General features: G+C 43.5%; 1 protein-coding gene across 3 annotated transcripts in view; it reads left to right on the top strand.

The window, feature by feature from the left end:
* FBXO10 (F-box protein 10) overlaps positions 1 to 19,365 on the top strand; it is a 58,142-nt gene that overhangs the window by 17,804 nt on the left and 20,973 nt on the right. For all 3 annotated transcript variants that reach the window (XM_044265328.1, XM_044265327.1, XM_044265329.1), the window contains 2 exons: positions 14,192 to 14,782; positions 17,707 to 18,540. In XM_044265328.1, the coding sequence (XP_044121263.1) occupies positions 14,198 to 14,782; positions 17,707 to 18,540 (1,419 nt within the window). In that variant the 5' untranslated portion in view covers positions 14,192 to 14,197. The remainder of the gene's footprint in view (positions 1 to 14,191; positions 14,783 to 17,706; positions 18,541 to 19,365) is intronic.

The raw sequence follows: 19,365 nt of genomic DNA on the forward strand, positions 1-19,365 counted from the left end.
TTTTTTTTCCATTGGACATTCTTTCCTGCTTTGTCAAAGATTAGTTGACCATAGAGTTGAGGGTCCATTTCTGGGCTCTCTATTCTGTTTCATTGATCTATGTGTCTGTTTTTGTGCCAGTACCATACTGTCTTGATGATGACAGCTTTGTAATAGAGCTTGAAGTCTGGAATTGTGATGCCACTAACTTTGGCTTTCTTTTTCTACATCCTTCTGGCTAGTCAGGATCTTCTCTGGTTCCATATAAATTTTAGGATTATTTGTTCCATTTCTTTGAAAAAAGTTGATGGTATTTTGATAGGAATTGGATTAAACATGTAGATTGCTCTAGGTAGCACAGACATTTTCATGATATTCTTCCAATCCATGAGCATGGAACATTTTCCCATTTCTTTGTGTCTTCCTCAATTCCTTTCATGAGTACTTTATAGTTTAATGAGTACAGATTCTTTGCCTCTTTGGTTAGATTTATTCCTAGGTATTTTATGGTTGTGGGTGTAATTATAAATGGGATCAGCTCCTTAATTTCTCTTTCTTCTGTCTTGCTGTTGGTGTATGGAAATGCAACTGATTCCTGTGCATTGATTTTCTATCTTGACACTTTACTGAATTCCTGTATGAGTTCTAGCAGTTTTGGAGTGGAGCCTTTTGGGTTTTCCATTTAAAGTATCATATCATCTGCAAAGAGTGAGAGTTCGACTTCTTCTTTGCCTTTTCGGATGCCTTTTATTTCTTTTTGTTGTCTGATTGCTGAGGCTGGGACTTCTAGTACTATTGAACAGCAGTGGTGATAGTGGACATACTGCCTTGTTCCTGCTTTAGGGGAAAAGCTCTCAGTTTTTCCCTGTTGAGAATGATACTCACTGTGGGTTTTTCATAGATGGCTTTGATGATAATGAGGTATGTACTCTCTTTCCCTACACTGTGAAGAGTTTTGATCAAGAAAGGATGCTGTATTTTGTCAAATGCTTTTTCAGCATCTACTGAGAGTATCATATGGTTCTTGTTCTTTCTTTTATTAATGTGTTTGATCACATTGATTGATTGGCGGATGTTGAGCCAAACTTGCAGCCCAGGAATAAATCCCTCTTGGTCATGGTGAATAATCATTTTAATGTACTGTTGGATCCTGTTGGCTAGTATTTTGGTGAGAATTTTTGCATCCATGTTCATCAAGGATATTACAATGTAATTCTCCTTTTTGATGGGGTCTTTATCTGGTCTTGGGATCAAGGTAATGCTGGCCTCATAAAAGGTAATGCTGGCCTCATTTAGAAGTTTTCCTTCTATTTCTAGTTTTTGGAACAGTTTAAGGAGAAGAGGTATCAATTCTTCTTTAAATGTTTGGTAAAATTCCCCTGGGAAGCTCTCTGGCCCTGGGCTCTTGTTTTTTTTGATTCTAGATTTTTAATGACTGCTTTAATCTCCTTAATGGTTATGGGTCTGTTCAGGTTTTTTATTTCTTCCTGGTTGAGTTTTGGTAGTTTATATGACTCTAGGATTGCTTCCATTTCTTCCAGATTGTCAAATTTGCTGGTGTATAGTTCTTCCTAATATGTTCTTATAGTTGTTTGTTGTTGGTTGTGATCTCTCCTCTTTCATTCATGATTTTATTAATTTGGGTCCTTTCTCTTTTCTTTTTGATAAATCTGGCCAGGAGCTTATCAATCTTATTATTTCAAAGAGCCAGTTCCTAGTTTTGTTGATTTGTTCTATTGTTCTTTTGGCTTCTATTTCATTGACTTCTGCTCTCATCTTTATTATTTCTCTTCTGCTGAGTTTAGGCTTTCTTTGCTGTTCTTTCTCCAGCTCCTTTAGGTATAGAGTTGGGTCGTGTACTTGAGGCCTTTCTTGTTTCTTGAGGAAGGCTTGTATTGCTATATATTTTCCTTTCAGGACTGCCTTTGCTATATCCCAAAGATTTTGAACAGTTGTGTTTTCATTTCCATTTATTTCTATGAATTTTTTAAATTCTTCTTTCATTTCCTGTTTGACCCATTCATTCTTAGTAGGATGCTCTTTCGTCTTCATGTATTTGAGTTCTTTCCAACTTTCCTCTTGTGATTGAGTTGTAGTTTCAGAGCATTGTGGTCTGAAAATATGCAGGGAATGATCCCAGTCTTTTGGTACTGGTTGAGACCTGGTTTGTGACCCAGGATGTGATCTGTTCTGGAGAATGTTCCCTGTGCACTGGAGAAGAATGTGTATTCTGTTGCTTTGGGATCAAATGTTCTGAATATATCTGTGATGTCAGTCTGGTCCTGTGTGTTATTTAAAGCCTTTTATTTCATAGATGATCTGTCCATTTTCAGTGAGGGGGTGTTACTATTATTGTATTATTGTTGATGTGTTTCTTTGATTTTTTTTTATTAATTGGTTTATATAATTGGCTGCCCTCATGTTAGGGGCAAAAATATTTAATATTGTTAGATCTTGTTGGACAGACCCTTTAAGTATGATATATAGTGTTCTTCCTTATCTCTTATTATGGTCTTTGGCTTAAAAATCTAATTTATCTGATATAAGGATTGCCACCCCAGCTTGCTTTTGATGTCCACTAGCATGATAAATTGTTTTCCACCCCCTCACTTTAAATCTGGAGGTGTCTTTGGGTCTAAAAATGAGTTTCTTGTAGACAGCATATCACTGGGTCTTTTTTTATTTTTTATCCCTTCTGATACCCTGTATCTTTTGATTGGGGCATTTAGCTCATTTACATTCGGGTAACTATTGAAAGATATTAATTTAGTACCATTGCATTGCCTGTAAGGTGACTGTTACTGTATATTGTCTCTGTTCCTTTCTGGTGTGTTACTTTTAGGCTCTTTCTTTCCTTAGAGGACTCCTTTCACTATATCCTGTAGGGGTGGTTTGTGTTTGCAAATTCATTTAGTTTCTGCTTGTCCTGGAAGCTTTTTATCTCTCCTTCTATTTTCAAAGACAGTCTAGCTGGATAGTATTCTTGGCTGCATGTTTTTCTCGTTTAGTGCTCTGAATGTATCATGCCATTCTGGCCTGTTGGGTCTCTGTGGATAGGTTTGCTGCCAATCTAATATTTCTACCATTGTATGTTACAGACTCTTGTCCTGAGCTGCTTTCAAGATTTTCCCTTTGTCACTGAGACTTATAAGTTTTACTATTAGATGATGGGTTGTGGACCTATTTTTATTGATTTTGAGGGGGCATTCTCTGTGTCTCCTGGATTTTGATGCTTGTTTCCTTCACCAAATTAGGGTAATCCTCTGCTATAATTTGCTCTAATATACCTTCTTCCCCCCTCTCTTTCTTTTTCTTCTGAGATCCCAATTATTCTAATATTATTTCATCTTATGGTATCACTTATCTCTCAAATTATCCCCTTGTCTCTCTCTTGCTCAGCTTCTTTATTCTCCATCATTTAGTCTTCTATATCACTAATTCTCTCTTCTGCCTCATTTATCGTAGCAGTAAGAGCCTCCATTTTCCATCACACCTCATTAATAGCTTTTTAAATATCAACTTGGTTAGATTTTTGTTCTTTTATTTCTCCAGAAAGGGGTCTTTTTTCTGCTGAAGGGGATTCTCTAGTATTTTCCATGCTTTTTTTTGAGCCCAGATAGCACCTTGGTAATCATCATTCTGAACTCTAGTTTTGACATATCACTAATGTCCGTATTGATTAGGTCCCTAGCCGTTGGTACTATCTCTTGGTGTTTTCTTGTTTGTTTGTTTGTTTTTGGGTTTTTCTGTGGTGAGTTTTTCTGCCTTGTCATTTTATCCAGATAAGAATAGATGAATGAGAGAACAAAATACTAAAAAGGTAACAGTGAGCCCAGAAAAATATACACTAACCAAATCCAAAGAGAACCAATACCAGAGAGAGAAGAAAGGGGGAAGAAAAAGAAAAAAAAAAAGAAAAACAATATATATTTTAGACTGGTGAATAGAACAGAGCCACACACTTGATTTTGAGTGTATTTTGGTCTGTTAGAAGAAACTACCTCCCAAAATTTTAAAGAAAGAAAAATTTATGTATATACAAAAATAAGGGTAAACATGATGAAGGAATGGAATATGACTGTAAAGATGAAAAGTTAAAAAGATCCTTAAAAAGGAATTGATAAGAAGTTGGTTGAAAAAAGAGAAAAAAATGTGATCAGGCTGGAGACTAAAACAAAGCCATGTGCTATATTTCAGGAATATTTTGATCTATTAGAAGAATCTGTATCTCAAATTTTTAAAGAAAAAAATACCTATATCTATACAAAAATAAGATTAAGTACAGTGAAGGGATAAAATATGACTATAACAATGAAAAATTTTTAAAAAGATATTGATAAGATAAAATAATTTAAAAACATTAAAATAGGAAAGAGGAAGATTTTTTAAAAATAGAATAAGAAAAAGAAAACAAAATTTAAAAAATTTAACTTTGAAAAACTAAAGAATCAGGGCACCTGGGTGGCTCAGTGGGTTAAAGCCTCTGCCTTCGACTCAGGTCATGATCCCGAGGTCCTGGGATGGAGCCCCGCATCGGGCTTTCTGCTCAGCGGGGAGCCTACTTCCTCCTCTCTCTCTCTCTCTCTCTGCCTACTTGTGATCCCTCTCTGTCAAATAAATAAATAAAATCTTAAAAAAAAAAAAAAGAAAAGAAAAACTAAAGAATCATGGGGGAAAAGCCATGAATTCTATGTGTTGCTTTCCCCTAACTCTGGAGTTCCTCACCTCTCATTGATTGGTGAACTTGGTCTTGTGTGGATATTCTTGCTAATCTTCTGGGGGAGGGTCCTCTTGCCCCATGATTCTCAAATGTCTTTGCAGGAGGCAGAATTGCACCGCCCTTGCCAGGGGCCAGGCTAAGTAATCTGCTTGGGTTCATTCTCGAGAGCTTTTTTCCTGAATGCTTTCTGTAGAGCTTTGGAGGACAGGAATGAAAATGGTGGCCTCCAAATCTCCCACCCCACAGGAACCGAGAGCTCGGGGCCCCACCCCTAAGTGCACCCTCAGAGAAAAGCAGTCAGTCACTCCTGTTTCCCTGATCTCTGGCTGCACTCCATGCTCACCTGGCCTGTGACCAAGCGTTTCTATCTCTGGTGCACAGCCCTGTTTGGAGTCTCCAAACCTAGCAGATTCCCCCACGCACTCCTGTGCCGCTCCTCCTGGAGGAGAAGGAGGGGGTCTCTCTGGATCTGCCACTTGTGGGGTCCCTGCTCGAAGAGTAGTGGCTTGACTATGCCTCAGATCATGGTTTAAGGTAACCCCGAGCTGAGAGACCCTCCTTGGCTCAGTCTCTGTAGCCGGCCTCCCTGCTCCGATGCCTGGGAGCTCTGCCACACTCAGACACCCCTGGTCTTTTTGTGACCCCATAGGTCCTGAGACCACATTGTCCCCATGAGGGCTCCGCCCCCAGGTTAGCCTCTGGAACAACATCCCTCACTTCTAAAAGCTCCGATTTTGTGTTTTGCAGCTCTCTAACTTGCCAGGAGCCTACCCCTTCCCCCAACATTCTATCTTCTCATATATTGCCTCGGAATCACTTCTCCATCCGTCCTACCTTCCAGAAAGTGGCCAATTTTCTGTTCGTAGAATTGCTGCTCTTCTTTTCTATCTCCTATTGAGTTTGTAGGTGTTCAGAATGGTTTGATAACTATCTAGCTGAACTCCTGAGACCTAATAATATTTAGGTCTCCTACTCCTCCACCACCTTGCCAAGTACTATTGCTCAACTGATTTTTGACAAAAGTGCAAAAGCAATTCAATGGAGAAAGGATAGGCTTTTCTACAAATGGTGCTGGGACTGTTGGACAACCATAAGCCCCCCAAAATGAACTTCAAACTAAGCCTTGCACCTTAATCAAAAATTAACTGTGTGGCCACAGTTAACATGACCACATTAACATGTGGTCACAGACCTGCATATAAAATTATAAAACTTAAAGAAAAAAACAAAGGAGAAATTCTTCAGGATCTAGAATGAGATAGAGTTCTTAGACTTGACACCAGAAGTACAATTCATGAAAGGAAAAGTGTCAGAAATGTAGTGCTAGTTTGGTGCTAGCATAAGGATTAACAAATCAATCCATTGAATAAATCACCCAGAAATAGACCCACACTACTGTCATTCGATTTTGAACAAAGGCACCAAAGCAACCCAACTGGGGAGAGGAGATTCTTTTCCACAAATGGTGCTGGAATAACTTAATTTCAACCACTGCTTCATACCATAACAAAAATTAAATCATGATGGAACATAGATCAAAAGATAAAAGTTAAAACACAACACGTTTAGAAGAAAATATAGAATATCTTCACAATAAGGGAATTAGCAAAACCTTCTCGGTTAAAAGGGCTCAGTCATTTGAAAAAGGTGAGTTAGACTTCAGCAATGTTTAAAACTTCTCATCAAAAGACACCACCAAGGAAATGAAAAGATAAGCTACAGACTGGGAGAAAATATTCACAGAACATATATTTGGCAAAGGATGTATTAGAAAGTCCTATATCGGGGACGCCTGGGTGGCTCAGTTGGTTAAGCAGCTGCCTTCGGCTCAGGTCATGATCCCAGCGTCCTGGGATCGAGTCCCATATCGGGCTCCTTGCTCGGCAGGGAGCCTGCTTCTCCCTCTGTCTCTGCCTGCCATTCTGTCTGCCTGTGCTTGCTCTCGCTCCTTCTCTCTCTCTAACAAATAAATAAAATCTTTAAAAAAAAAAAAAAAAAAAGAAAGTCCTATATCGAATAGTAAAAAGATTACCTAATTTAAAAAAAAATAGAAGATGTGAACACACTCAAAGGGAAATTGAAATATATGTGCACAAAGCATTTGTGTAAGAATACTCTTAGCAGCAGTATTCATAATAGCCCCAAACTGGAAACAGTTCAGTCTTCTGTCTGTAGGAGAATTGATTTTTAAACCTGCAATATATCAATATAGTATACAATGAAATAATTGCTCAGCAATAAAAAGGGATGAACTACTGATACATGGAACAAAATAGATGACTCTCAGAAAGTTAATACTAAGTGAAGGAAGCCTTAGCACAAAAGAATAAGTACTGCATGTTTCCATTTATATGAAATTCTGGAACAAACAAAACTAATGTATGCTGGAAAATTCACAACAGTGTTTGCCCCTTGGGATTTGGGGTAGGAATTGACAGAAAAGTCATGAGGGAATATTCTGGGGTGATGGTAATATCCTATTTTTTTTTAAGATTTTATTTATTTATTTGATAGACAGAAATCACAAGTAGGCAGAGAGGCAGGCAGAGAGAGAGAGGAGGAGGAAGCAGGCTCTCACTGAGCAGAGAGCCCGATGCGGGGCTTGATCCCAGGACCCTGAGATCATGACCTGCACTGAAAGCAGAGGCTTAACCCTCTGAGCCACCCAGGCACCCCTATTTTTTATATGGGTTGGAGTTACACGTGTGAATGCCTTTGTTGAGATTCTGCAGATGCACACTGTGGCATGTCTGTACCATGGAATGCTCCTCAGCTTTATAAAGAAAAGGACTAGTGATGTCCACAACTTGAATGAATCTCTAAGGAACTATGCTGAGCGAAAAAAAAAAAGCCAGTCCCAAGAGATTATGTACTGTATGATTCCATTTATGTGACATCTTGGAAGTGACAGTGTTTTAGAAATGGAAGACAGGAGATGCCTGGGTGGCTCAGTTGATTTAGCAGCTGCCTTTGGCTTAGGTCATGGTCGAGGGTCCTTGGGATCGAGTCCTGCATCAGGCTCCCTGCCCAACAGGGAGCCTGCTTTTCTCTCTGCCTCTGCCTGCCACTCTGCCTGCTTGTGCTTTCTCTCTCTGACAAATTAATAAATAAGATCCTTTTTTAAAAAAAAACATTTTATTTATTTATTTGACAGAGATCACAAGTAGGCAGAGAGTCAGTCAGAGAGAGGAGGAAGCAGGCTCCCTGCTGAGCAGAGAACCCGATGCAGGACTCGATCCCAGGACCCTGAGATCATGACCTGAGCCGAAGGCAGAGGCTTAACCCACTGAGCAACCCAGGCGCCCCTAAGATCTTTTTAAAAAAAGAAAAGAAATGGAAGACAGATTAGTGGTTGTAAAGGATTAAGAACAGGGAAGAGGAGAGGCACCTGGGTGGCCCTTCTAGAGTAGAAGTGTCAGCTTCTAGAGTAGCTGACAAAATTCAGTCGGTTAAGCATCTGCCTTCGGCTCAGGTCATGATCCCAGGGTCCTGGGATAGAGCCCCGTATCTAGCTCCCAACAACATGGGAATCCTGTTATCCCTCTCCCACTCCCCCTACTTGTGTTCCTTCTCTCACTATGTCTGTCTCTGTCAAATAATACAAATAAATAAAATCTTTTAAAAAAATAAAAGTAAAGAACAGGGAAGAGGCATCAGGATGGTAGGTGTGGTTATAAAAGAGTAATGTGATGGATCTTGTGGTATCAGGGCTTTTTAGTGCCTTGACTGTGGTAGTGGATACCCAAATCTACACAGGTGATAAAATTGTATAGAATGTAATGCAAACGGACACAAATGACTCCAAGTGAAACTGCAGAAATCCAAATAAGGTCGTAGGTTGTCTCAATGTCACTGTGCTGGTTGTGATTGTAGTTTTGGAAAGTGTTGCCACTGTGGGCAACTGAGAAAGTATATAAGAGATCTCTCTATATTATTTCTTATAACTGCATATGAATCTGTAATTATCTATAATTACCTCAATAAAAATTTCAATTAAAAATATTTCTTAGAGGGACACCTGAGTAGGGCGTCTGCCTTCAGTTGGTTAAACATCTGCCTTCAGCTCAGGTCATGATCTCAGGGTCCCAGGATGGAGTCCCCACATAAGGCTCCCTGCTAAGCAGGGAGCCCTCTTCTCCTTCTCCCTCTGCCTTCCACTCCCCCTCATTGTACTTTCTCTGTCTCTCTGACAAATAATAAATAAAACCTTAAATTTTTTTTTTTTCTTAGAGAAATGTCTAATACCATGTCTGGGGAGGAAATGTAAAACCTGAGCCAGGAGCATCTTGACATACCACATGGCAAGGAAGCTATCAGAGATTACTGAGGTTGTGTCAAAATGAGTGAGGAACCAAACTGAGGCCAAAGATGTCTCAGTTTGAGCTTCAGTATGATATAGCAGTTTTAAAGACTTTAAACCTGTAAAATGGGTTTTTTTTTTTTTAAAGATTTTATTTATTTATTTAAGAGAGAGACAATGAGAGAGAACATGAGCGAGGAGAATGTCAGAGGGAGAAGCAGACTCCTCATGGAGCTGGGAGCCTGATATGGGACTCGATCCTGGGACTCCAGGATCATGACCTGAGCTGAAGGCAGTCGTCCAACCAACTGAGCCACCCAGGCGCCCCTGTAAAATGGGTTTAAATCCATGAATTCATCATAATAGTTTAAACACACAGAGATTGATTACCTTCAAAGAATAATGGATGCATGGAACCAATTCATTGTCTTGACACCTGGAAAATGAAAGAGGCCTTTCCTAAGGGTACAGTACGGTGGGGTAACCAAATGGTATTTGAGGAGAAGCATCTCCTAATATAATTGCTTCACCAAAGAAATCAACCAAATGATACAGTTAGAATTCTCACCGTTTTGTTACCTCCAGGGAATTCATGGATCTAGGTATTGAGCATCAGTGGACACCTAACATCAAAAAAAAGAACAGCCAGACTTACGGACATTTGATGATAAGAACATGCAATACCACTTGTACCCTTGCTAAAGGGATTGCACCGGAGTCTGATCAAGCCTCTGGATCCATCTGCCAATGTGCAGAAAATACAGAAGCCAGGGCAACAAGGTGAACTCCCCCATGAGAAAGCATGCAGTCAGCAAAATTAAGACGGAGAGTGGTCAGATGGTTGAGCTTCCAACAGGCAACTTGAAAAGAAAGGGATGGAAGGGGACCCTGTGGGTGGAATGAGAACCAAACACATATTGAACTAAAAACCTGAGGACAAAAGTAAAACTCTAGAGACTAAAGATGTATACTTAGGTGGTGAAACCACAAAGACCTAAGGAAGTGATACTATGGAATCAGGAGTATGTTTACCTTTGTGGGGAGAACTGGAATGGGGCACACGGGGAAGCTTCTAGAGTAGCTGACAAAATTCTGTTTTCTGATTTCGGTAGTGGTTAGCAGGATGTTTCCCTCATAAAACCAATCACTATACAAATCACCATGTACTCTTTTTGATTCACACTTTAAGAAGGCTGTGGTAGAACTATTCTCAGGTAGCTGTGGGAGGCCAAAAGTGGCGCTTGATGTCTGAGGAGAGAGGATGAAGAAAGGCCCTGTGAGCAAGGTGCTGTTGGGAGAGTAATGGTAGGTGGGATGAAGATTAGTGATGAAACTAGAGAAATAGACCAGCTCATAGCTGTCGTCTGTGCTAGCTTTTATCCTGGAAGCCATGGGGAGCTATTGAGGAATTCTAGGCTGACAAGTGGCGTACCCATATTTACATTTGAGAAAGCTTGCATATGAGAAAGGCTGGATGTGAAGTGGATTGGATGGAGGAGGCAGGACTAGTTGCAGGGAGACTGGCTGAGAATCCAAACCAAAGACGGTGAGGCCAGCAACAACTCTGTGACAGAGAAAGGAGAGAGGAAAGGACTAATTTGAGAGTGCTTAAGGAGGTGGAAACACACAATGTGAGAGAATATCTGGGAGAGAGCAGGAGAGAAGTAGAGAAGAAATCAGGGAGGTTTCCCTAGTTACTGACTGGGGTGGCAAGGTGGAAGGGATGGTCCCATTTACTGGGATATGTAGAGCAGGCCTGGAGAGATGATAATCTATACTATTTTGTAAATTGAGATACAGTTTACATACAATAAGATGCACAGAACAGAAGCATGCAGTCCAGTGAGTTTTTTTCACATATTTGCATTTGTGTGACTAACACAGCAGTGAAGATGTAAACATTTCCTTCACTCCCGAAGTTTCCATGTGACCCCTTGAAGTGCTGTTCCCGTTTTTCTCAGCGTAGATGATTTTGTCTGTTTTTGAACTTCACCTGTATGGGAATCATACAATATGTTGTCTTCTGCAACTGGTTTCTTTTGCTTAACATTATTGTTGTGGCTTAGCTGTCTGTTATATATGTCAGTAGTTCATCCCCTTTTACTGCCGAATAATGTAGCATTGCATGCGTATACCATGCTTTATTTATCCGCTCTTCTGGCGATGGACATTTGGGTGGTTTCACATTTTTTGTTTGCTTTTCTATTAAGAATAAAGCCTCTGTAAACATTCTCATATAAACCATTGTGTAGATGTCCATTTTCATTTATCTTGGGTAAATACCTAGGAGTGGAATCACCTAGGAGTGGGTCATAGCATAGGTGTGTGTTTAATTGCAGAAGAAGCTACTGAACAGTTTTCTAAAGTGATTGTAGTGTTTTATGCTCCTACCAGCAATGTATGAGAATTCTGGGTGTTTCACATCTCGGTGCTTTGATGCTTTCAGTGTTCTTCGTTTCAGCCATTGTAGTGAGTGTGACACACATCCCTCTTGTTATGGTTTTGATACAAATCAGGTAATGAATACTAATGATCTTGAACATCTCTTGAACTTGTTGCCTGCTTGTTTTCTTTTTGTGTGTGTGTGAGGTTTCTGTTCAAACCTTTGCCTATTTTTTGTTGGATTTTTTAAATTTTTTGTTGGATTTTTTAAATTAGGGTTTCTTGATACATTCTGAATATGAGTCCTCTGTCCTGTATGTACATTGCAAAGATTTACTCCCATTCTTTCAAATGCCTTTTCATTTTCTTAATGGTATCTTTTGATGAGCAGAAAATTTTAATTTTGAGAGACCAATTCATTATTTTTTGTCTTTTATGATCAGTACCTCTCGTGTTCTCAGAAATCTTTGCCTATCCTGAGGTTGCATATTTTCTTGGGTTTTCTTTTTTTTTTTTCTTTTTTTAAGATTCATTTATTTATTTTAGAGAGAGTTTGTGTCTTCCCGGGGAAGGGGAGGGGCAGAGGGAAAGGGAGAATCTCAAGCAGACTCCCTGCTGGGCATAGAGTCTGATCTGGGGCTCGATCCCACAAGTTTTCTCTGAAAAAACCTGAAAAGGTATGGCTAAAGAAGGAGGTGAAGAACGGGAGACACGGGTATCACGGAGACTGCTGTGACTAAAGCAGTGTTCGTGTGAGGAAGTCACAGCTACCAGAAGCCCAGCCTTTGTTCTGTGATGTTTACCAGTCCAGAACAAGGCTTTTCTTCAGCACTGTCAAGGACTTTGGAAAGTCTTACTAGGTGATCATTATAGAGAAACCTACATACCCAGGCCCTAATACTAATCTGTAGAGTTAAAGCCAGACCTGTTACAATGAAGCTCAGAATTCTTGTAGACATAGTCACACATTTGTGCTTCCAGCCTTCCTGAGCCTAGACAGCTGACAGGTATGATCATCATGTTCATAAAACGGAGAGGAAAACCAAGGCCTTTTTGAGGTTAACAACTTGATTACAGTCTGTTGTGAAGTCTGCCTATTTCCAAGTTTAGTTCCTACTTGTCTAGAGACTTTATAGGGTTTCATACTTGGAAGTTGCTCTAGGTCATCTAACACAGTCCCCTTGTGTTTAGGTGGGGAAATGGACACTCATAAATTAGAGGGGCTTTGGCTAGGTTTAAATAACAGGAATTCAAAGAAGCCAACTTGAGCAAAAAGAATTTATCACAAGAATACAGAGCTAGCTGATGGAATTCAAAAGGCAAAGCTAAAGCTGAGTTTTGGGCAGAGGCTGGAGCCATGACCTGGAGTGCTGAAGAGAAACTGGGATGCCCCTGGTTTCTGCCCTTTTCTCTGTTACTGACTCTGATTCATTCTTCTCTCAATGTAGACTAACTTCTTCTGCCCCACCCCCTCTCTCACCCTGGCAGAGAGAATGGTCACTAGCAACTTTTCCTGAGTTTATAGCTTGGGAAAGAAGTCATTCATTCTCTTCTATTCAGGAAAGAAGACAACCTCATTCTTTTTTCTTTTTTTTTAAGATTCTATTTATTTATTTGACAGAGAGAGGGACAGCGAGAGCAGGAACACAATCAGGGGGATTGGGAGAGGGAGAAGCAGGCCTCTGCTTCAAGGAACTTGATGCAGGGCTCAATCCCAGGACTCTGGGATCATGCCCTGAGCTGAAGGCACTGAACTATTGAGCCATCCAGGTGCCCCAGAAGTTGACTTGATTCTAAAATTGCAACTCCTATTCCCCTGGAGATCTCAGTGGCCCATTTGGAGCCAACCAGAGTCCAGCTATTTGCTGCCAAGGGTCTGGGGTATAGTATTCTACAGACATAGCCCAGGGAGCCCTGCATCTCCAAATATGTGGGGTGAATTGTTGGTTGGGAGGGGGAGGGAGCAAGGGGGCAGATGGCTGGGCAGCCAGTAGGGTAGGTGTTTAAGACAGTAGGGTTGCATCAGTATCTAATAGCAGAGCCAAGACCAAAACCCACAGCCTGTGATCCAGCATCAGTCTTTCCTAAGGCTGCCTTACATGGGAGGCAGTGGAAATTTTTTTTTTTTTTTTGACAGTGGAAATTATTTGATCTGGTAACAGGAGAGGCAGACAGATGGACATTCACTGCTCAGTTCTTATTCCTATTGGTGTGAAGAAATAGAGATCCCTTCCTTGAGAGTCTAGGAAATCCAGAGCTCTAGGACTGTAACAGCCAAAGGTGGGTTCCCTCTGTATTAGTCCAAAATCTTAGTGACGAGTTACAGAAACCCAAATCAAACCAGCTTAAGCAAAAAAGGGTATTTATTAGAAGGTCATTAGATACCTCAGAATTGAAGAAAGAACTGAAGATTCCAGGGCAGCTTCAGGAATCTGGAATCTGTACCACCAGATCTTGTGATTTGTGTTCACTTGTGATCACATTTTTCTTTCTCCTTTTCACTTTTCATCTTTCATCTCCTCATTTCTACTTGGCTCTAGTACCACAAAGTTTTCTCCACAAGTGGGGAACATGGCTGACAGCAGGTCAGGGTCATACCTACAGAGTGTCTGGCCAAGAGAAAAGAGAGTCTTCCCTGCTCGCTCCAGCTAGAAAAATCCCAGGGGAGAATTCCATTTGAGGGGCTATGACCGGCTAAGCCTTTTTCCCTTGCGTACCCTTGGGATCAGGAGAAGGCAGGGAATATTTTAAGAAAGAGAGCTGTAAGCAGGGTCAGCAAAAACCTCTGTTGTTTTGTGTCTGTCTCCCAGGTGACCATGGAGGCCGGCGGCCTCCCCCTGGAGCTGTGGCGCATGATCCTAGCCTACTTGCACCTGCCCGACCTGGGCCGCTGCAGCCTGGTGTGCAGGGCCTGGTATGAGCTGATCCTCAGTCTCGACAGCACCCGCTGGCGGCAGCTATGTCTGGGATGCACCGAATGCCGCCACCCCAACTGGCCCAATCAGCCTGACGTGGAGCCCGAGTCTTGGAGGGAGGCCTTCAAGCAGCATTACCTTGCCTCCAAGACCTGGACCAAGAACGCCTTGGACTTGGAGTCCTCCGTCTGCTTTTCTCTGTTTCGCCGGAGGAGGGAACGCCGTACCCTGAGCGTTGGGCCAGGCCATGAGTTTGACAGCCTGGGCAGCGCCTTGGCCATGGCCAGCCTGTATGACCGAATCGTGCTGTTTCCAGGTGTGTACGAAGAGCAGGGTGAAATCATCTTGAAGGTGCCTGTGGAGATCATAGGGCACGGCAAGCTGGGAGAAGTGGCCCTCCTTGCCAGCATCGATCAGCACTGCTCCACCACACGCCTGTGCAACCTTGTCTTCATGCCGGCCTGGTTCTCCCCCTTCATGTTTAAGGTGGGTGCCCGCATCCAGATGGGTGGCCTCTCTGGGCCTGACTTGGGCCTCTTCACATGGGTTTATGACCCCATTTTTTTTGGAATTGAGGGTTTTGTTATTGTTCCTATAACGCACTCCTCTGAGTTCTGCACCAGATGAGAAATGGGTAAGGGATCAGTAATGATCAACATTCTGCTTTATTTTTGGCAAAACTGTATTAAAAAATAAGCCAAGGACTCAAGACCCAAACTGCTTTGTACTTCTTTCCTTCCACACTGGACGAACTGGCTCCGTGGGTAGAGTAGCTAGGTGGGAAATCCAGGTCCTCGAGTGGGCCACATGGTGACAGGAAGCAGAGAACACTTCATGCCCAGAGACGGCCAAAACCAGGGGAGGCTATGCAGGACCAGTGACCTTTAGCCCGTTGGCCCCACGGGCTGAAGGAAGGTTAGGGAAGGTCAGACTTCTACCAGGGGTGACTGGGGAGAGGGTCAGGAAGTACCAGCCTACACTTATCTTCTAGGAACACAGAGCATAGCTGTATTCAAAGCCAAGTATGTATTGACATGTGGGTAGATCCCAGCAGAATAGTCTACAGCTTTACATTGACTGGAAACATTATAGCATCTGGACTTCTAACCTGTTGTAATAAGTATATTGCCACTATGACTACCAGTCACAACACATGGTCTCTCGGGTTAGTAATCATCATATGACCGCGGTGCACTTACCATGTGCCTGATGTCTGCTTTCTAGCCATGAGAGAGAGGGGTCGTGCCATCTGGTTTTCTAGATGAGCAAACTGAGGGTCAGCACAACTAAGTGACATACCCGGATCTCAGACTTAGTAAGGGACAGAACTAGGACCCAAGCCTATACTCAAAATCTAGGTGACTTTCCATCTGTGACCTCTATTGTTCCCCACAACAAACAGTGGTGGTAGACAGTACACTTGGTATCCCCATTTTACTGATCAGAGGCACTAAAGCTCAGAGACGCTAAGTAACTTTCTCAGGTGGATAATTAGTGAGGTTAGGACTCAAATTCTAAGTACTTTTGAAATTAACATAATGCTGGGTTCCTTGGAAACTTAAAAGCCTGTTTTTTAGGCCTAGAATGTTCAGAAGGACTGATGAACAACTCCTGCGCTGGTCTGCAGACCCTGAAGAAGAGTTTGATTCAAGACCCTTCGATTTTCCTACGACATTCACTCTTAGAGGAATATGTTTGGTTCAGCCTCTCCTTCTCCCTCAGAAGCACAGTCGCAGATGCTCGGGGTTGGGGCCTGGCATACAGTAGTGCTCCGTCCGTGATCATCTTTTAACTGAAAACAGGACAAGGGGCTAGGATGACCTTGCCTGTAGAACTCAAAGGCCAGGGTAATTTCACAGCGGTTTTCAGGGACTTCTGAGGAAAACCCCAGCAATGGCTCTGCATCTCCAGAGAGCTGGTGTTCATCTACAAAGAGGACCCAGTAAGAGGAAAATGGATTTAAATTGCAGCAGGAAAAAATTAAGTCAGCCATAAGGAAGCTTATAGGGGTTGAGATGAGTAAGTTCTGGGCCAAGCTCTCCAGGGTGCTCACTGCTAGAGAATGTAAAAATGGTTCAGGGGCGGATGAGTCTGGATTACTCAGTGGGATAAGAAAACACTCCCTCATTTTATGGTTCATATCCTTCTGATGGAATTTAGGGTGAAATCTGGAAACAGTTCTTTTTCAGGAATATAGAGTAACTGGGCTTCTCAGCCAGGCTTGGGAGCTAAGGGGCCCGGCTGAGTGGTGCGTGGGATTCAGCACCTCCCCACTTCAGCGGAGCCTCTGCTCTTTGTGTCCCTGACCCCAGGTCCCGGTAGCTAATATTCGGTCACCCGGCTCTCTTCCTCACTCTGTGTTAGCCGCCAAGCCCCATATTACATACAAACAGCCTCAGAGAGATGAAGTCCTATCCGAAGTAACACACTTGAAAGAAGCCGAGCTAGGAGTTCTCCTGTGCAGCCAGACTCCAGAGCCCGTCTTACCTACTGCTCAGTACTGCCCGGCTGTGGCAGCACACTTTGTCCCCATCTTTAGGGACACAGCCTGCTTCCTTTGTTCTGCCCCTCCCCCATACACATATGGGCCAATTGCCACACAGGCAGGACTTATTAACCTGGGCTGGGCTTCCGCACCTGCCTGCCCCAGCCCAGGTAGGACTCAGCCCCTTGTTGTCTGTCTCCTATCAGCTCTCAGGCTTCTTCTTGGCCCTGTCCTGAGTTCAGATGCCCAGCTGGTGTTCTGTGGGGTGCTGCAGGACTGAAAGAGGGTGGTGAAGGGAAGCTGTGCTGAAGAGGTGAGACCTGGTGAGGCCCCTCACGATCTCACACTTTCTTCGTGTAACCAAGACACCAAACCGGGACTCCCTCGCCCTTCATGGGACACAGGAAAGTTGCACTCAATTCCAGCCAGTTCCTGTCCTTCCTGATCTCCCTTGAGTGATGTTTGCTCTGCTGGTTCACCTCCTGTGTGACCGTGTTGACTCCATCTCACCCAGCATCCCTCTGAGCATTCAGCTTCTTCCCTCGTCCCCATCTTCACCCCTCAAAGCTTATATTCTCACTAGACACTAACTGAATATTGGGGGAATTTACCTGAGACTTGAGTGAGGTCTTTAGGAAGGGCCCTGTTGCAGAGCGTGAACTTTCCTGCCTTTATTTATTTCCAGTCCCTCTGGGATTGGAAGGAGGGAAAAACAGGCAACTCCTAATTCTCCTCCCTCTGATTCAGAGTGGCTTCCTGTCCCTGTCCCTTTATGCCGGGGCTGACACATGCCCTTAGGGAGGAGGAGAACAGGATCAGCCAGATGAATGGCCTCTCCAGGCTCCACCCTCCTTAAAGCACAGAGTACTGACTAACAAAACAGTTCTTACCCTGTTTCATCTGCTTTCTCTTTTCTGTTCCTCAGACAACCTCAGGTCATGTCCAGTTTGACAACTGCAACTTTGAGAATGGGCACATCCAGGTCCATGGCCCAGGTACCTGCCAAGTGAAGTTTTGCACCTTCAAAAACACCCATGTTTTCCTGCACAACGTGCCTCTGTGTGTCCTGGAAAACTGTGAATTTGTGGGCAGTGAAAACAACTCTGTGACTGTTGAGGGCCACCCATCTGCAGACAAGAACTGGGCCTACAAGTATCTAGTAGGGCTTATCAAGTCCTCCCCCAGCATACTCCCCACAGAGGACTCGGACTCTTTAATGTCCCTAGACCTGGAGAGCAGGGACCAGGCTTGGAGTCCAAGGACCTGTGACATTGTCATTGAGGGCAGCCAAAGCCCGACCAGCCCAGCTTCTACCTCCCCAAAGCCAGGCTCCAAGGCTGGCTCACAGGAGGCAGAGGTGGGCAGTGATGGGGAAAGGGTGGCCCAGACTCCAGACAGCAGCGATGGAGGCCTGAGTCCTAGTGGTGAGGATGAGGACGAGGACCAGCTCACATACAGACTGTCCTACCAAGTGCAGGGCCCACGCCCTGTACTGGGGGGCTCCTTTCTCGGCCCACCACTTCCAGGGGCATCCATTCAGCTGCCCAGCTGCCTCGTGCTGAACTCACTGCAGCAGGAGCTGCAGAAGGACAAGGAGGCCATGGCACTGGCCAGCTCTGTGCAGGGCTGCCTCATCCGCAAGTGCCTCTTCCGGGACGGAAAGGGAGGCGTCTTCGTTTGCTCCTATGGCCGAGCCAAGATGGAAGGGAACGTCTTCCGGAACCTGACTTATGCAGTGCGGTGTATACATAACAGCAAGGTGCCATCCTAAGGTTTACTGTACAGACCGTGAGGCCTTCCTGGGTCACTAGGAATATGATTTTGATTAATAAGAGAAGGTTCTTGTGGCTATACAGAGGAAGGCTTTGGTGGGGCTGTTTCGCATTTTTTTTTTTTAAGATTTTATTTATTTGTTTATTTATTTGACAGGCAGAGATCAAGGAGGCAGAGAGGCAGGCAGAGAGAGAGAGAGGGAAGCAGGCTCCCTGCTGAGCAGAGAACCCCATGCGGGGCTCGATCCCAGGACCCCGAGATCATGACCTGAGCCGAAGGCAGAGGCTTAACCCACTGAGCCACCCAGGCGTCCTGTTTTGCATTTTTTTAAGTCCTCTTCATTCTACAACACACTCCTACCTTCCATCCTGTTGCAGAGCGTGATAATTTTTGATTATCTTTTGATTTGGACAGAGCAGAAACTATTCTTCCCATTTTACAGAAAAGGAAACAGGCCCAGAGGGGAAATGTGACTCAGTCAGGGTCACATAGCAAGTTGGTGGCAGAATTGGAACTAGAACCCAGGTCTTCCAGCTCCTTTCACTATGTCATGATGCTTCTCAAACGTGTCCTCAAGGCCTCGTAGAAGGAACAAGGACTCTTGAGCCTGGATGAGAGAAAATTGAGGGGCACATGATCACGGGCTTTGATCTGCACTGGAGAAGCTTCCCAGAGAGGTATCCGAGCTTTGTAGGATGAGTAGAGGACGGCTGAGGACGATAGTGTGCATGGGGCGAGAGGATGAGGAGTGAGGGCATTCCAGGCAGCCAGAACGTTCTGTGCTGGGGCCTGGGTGTGCGGCTGTATGCTG

Source organism: Neovison vison, chromosome 9 (assembly GCF_020171115.1).
Source record: "Neovison vison isolate M4711 chromosome 9, ASM_NN_V1, whole genome shotgun sequence".
In the NCBI taxonomy this organism is placed as follows: domain Eukaryota; kingdom Metazoa; phylum Chordata; class Mammalia; order Carnivora; family Mustelidae; genus Neogale; species Neogale vison.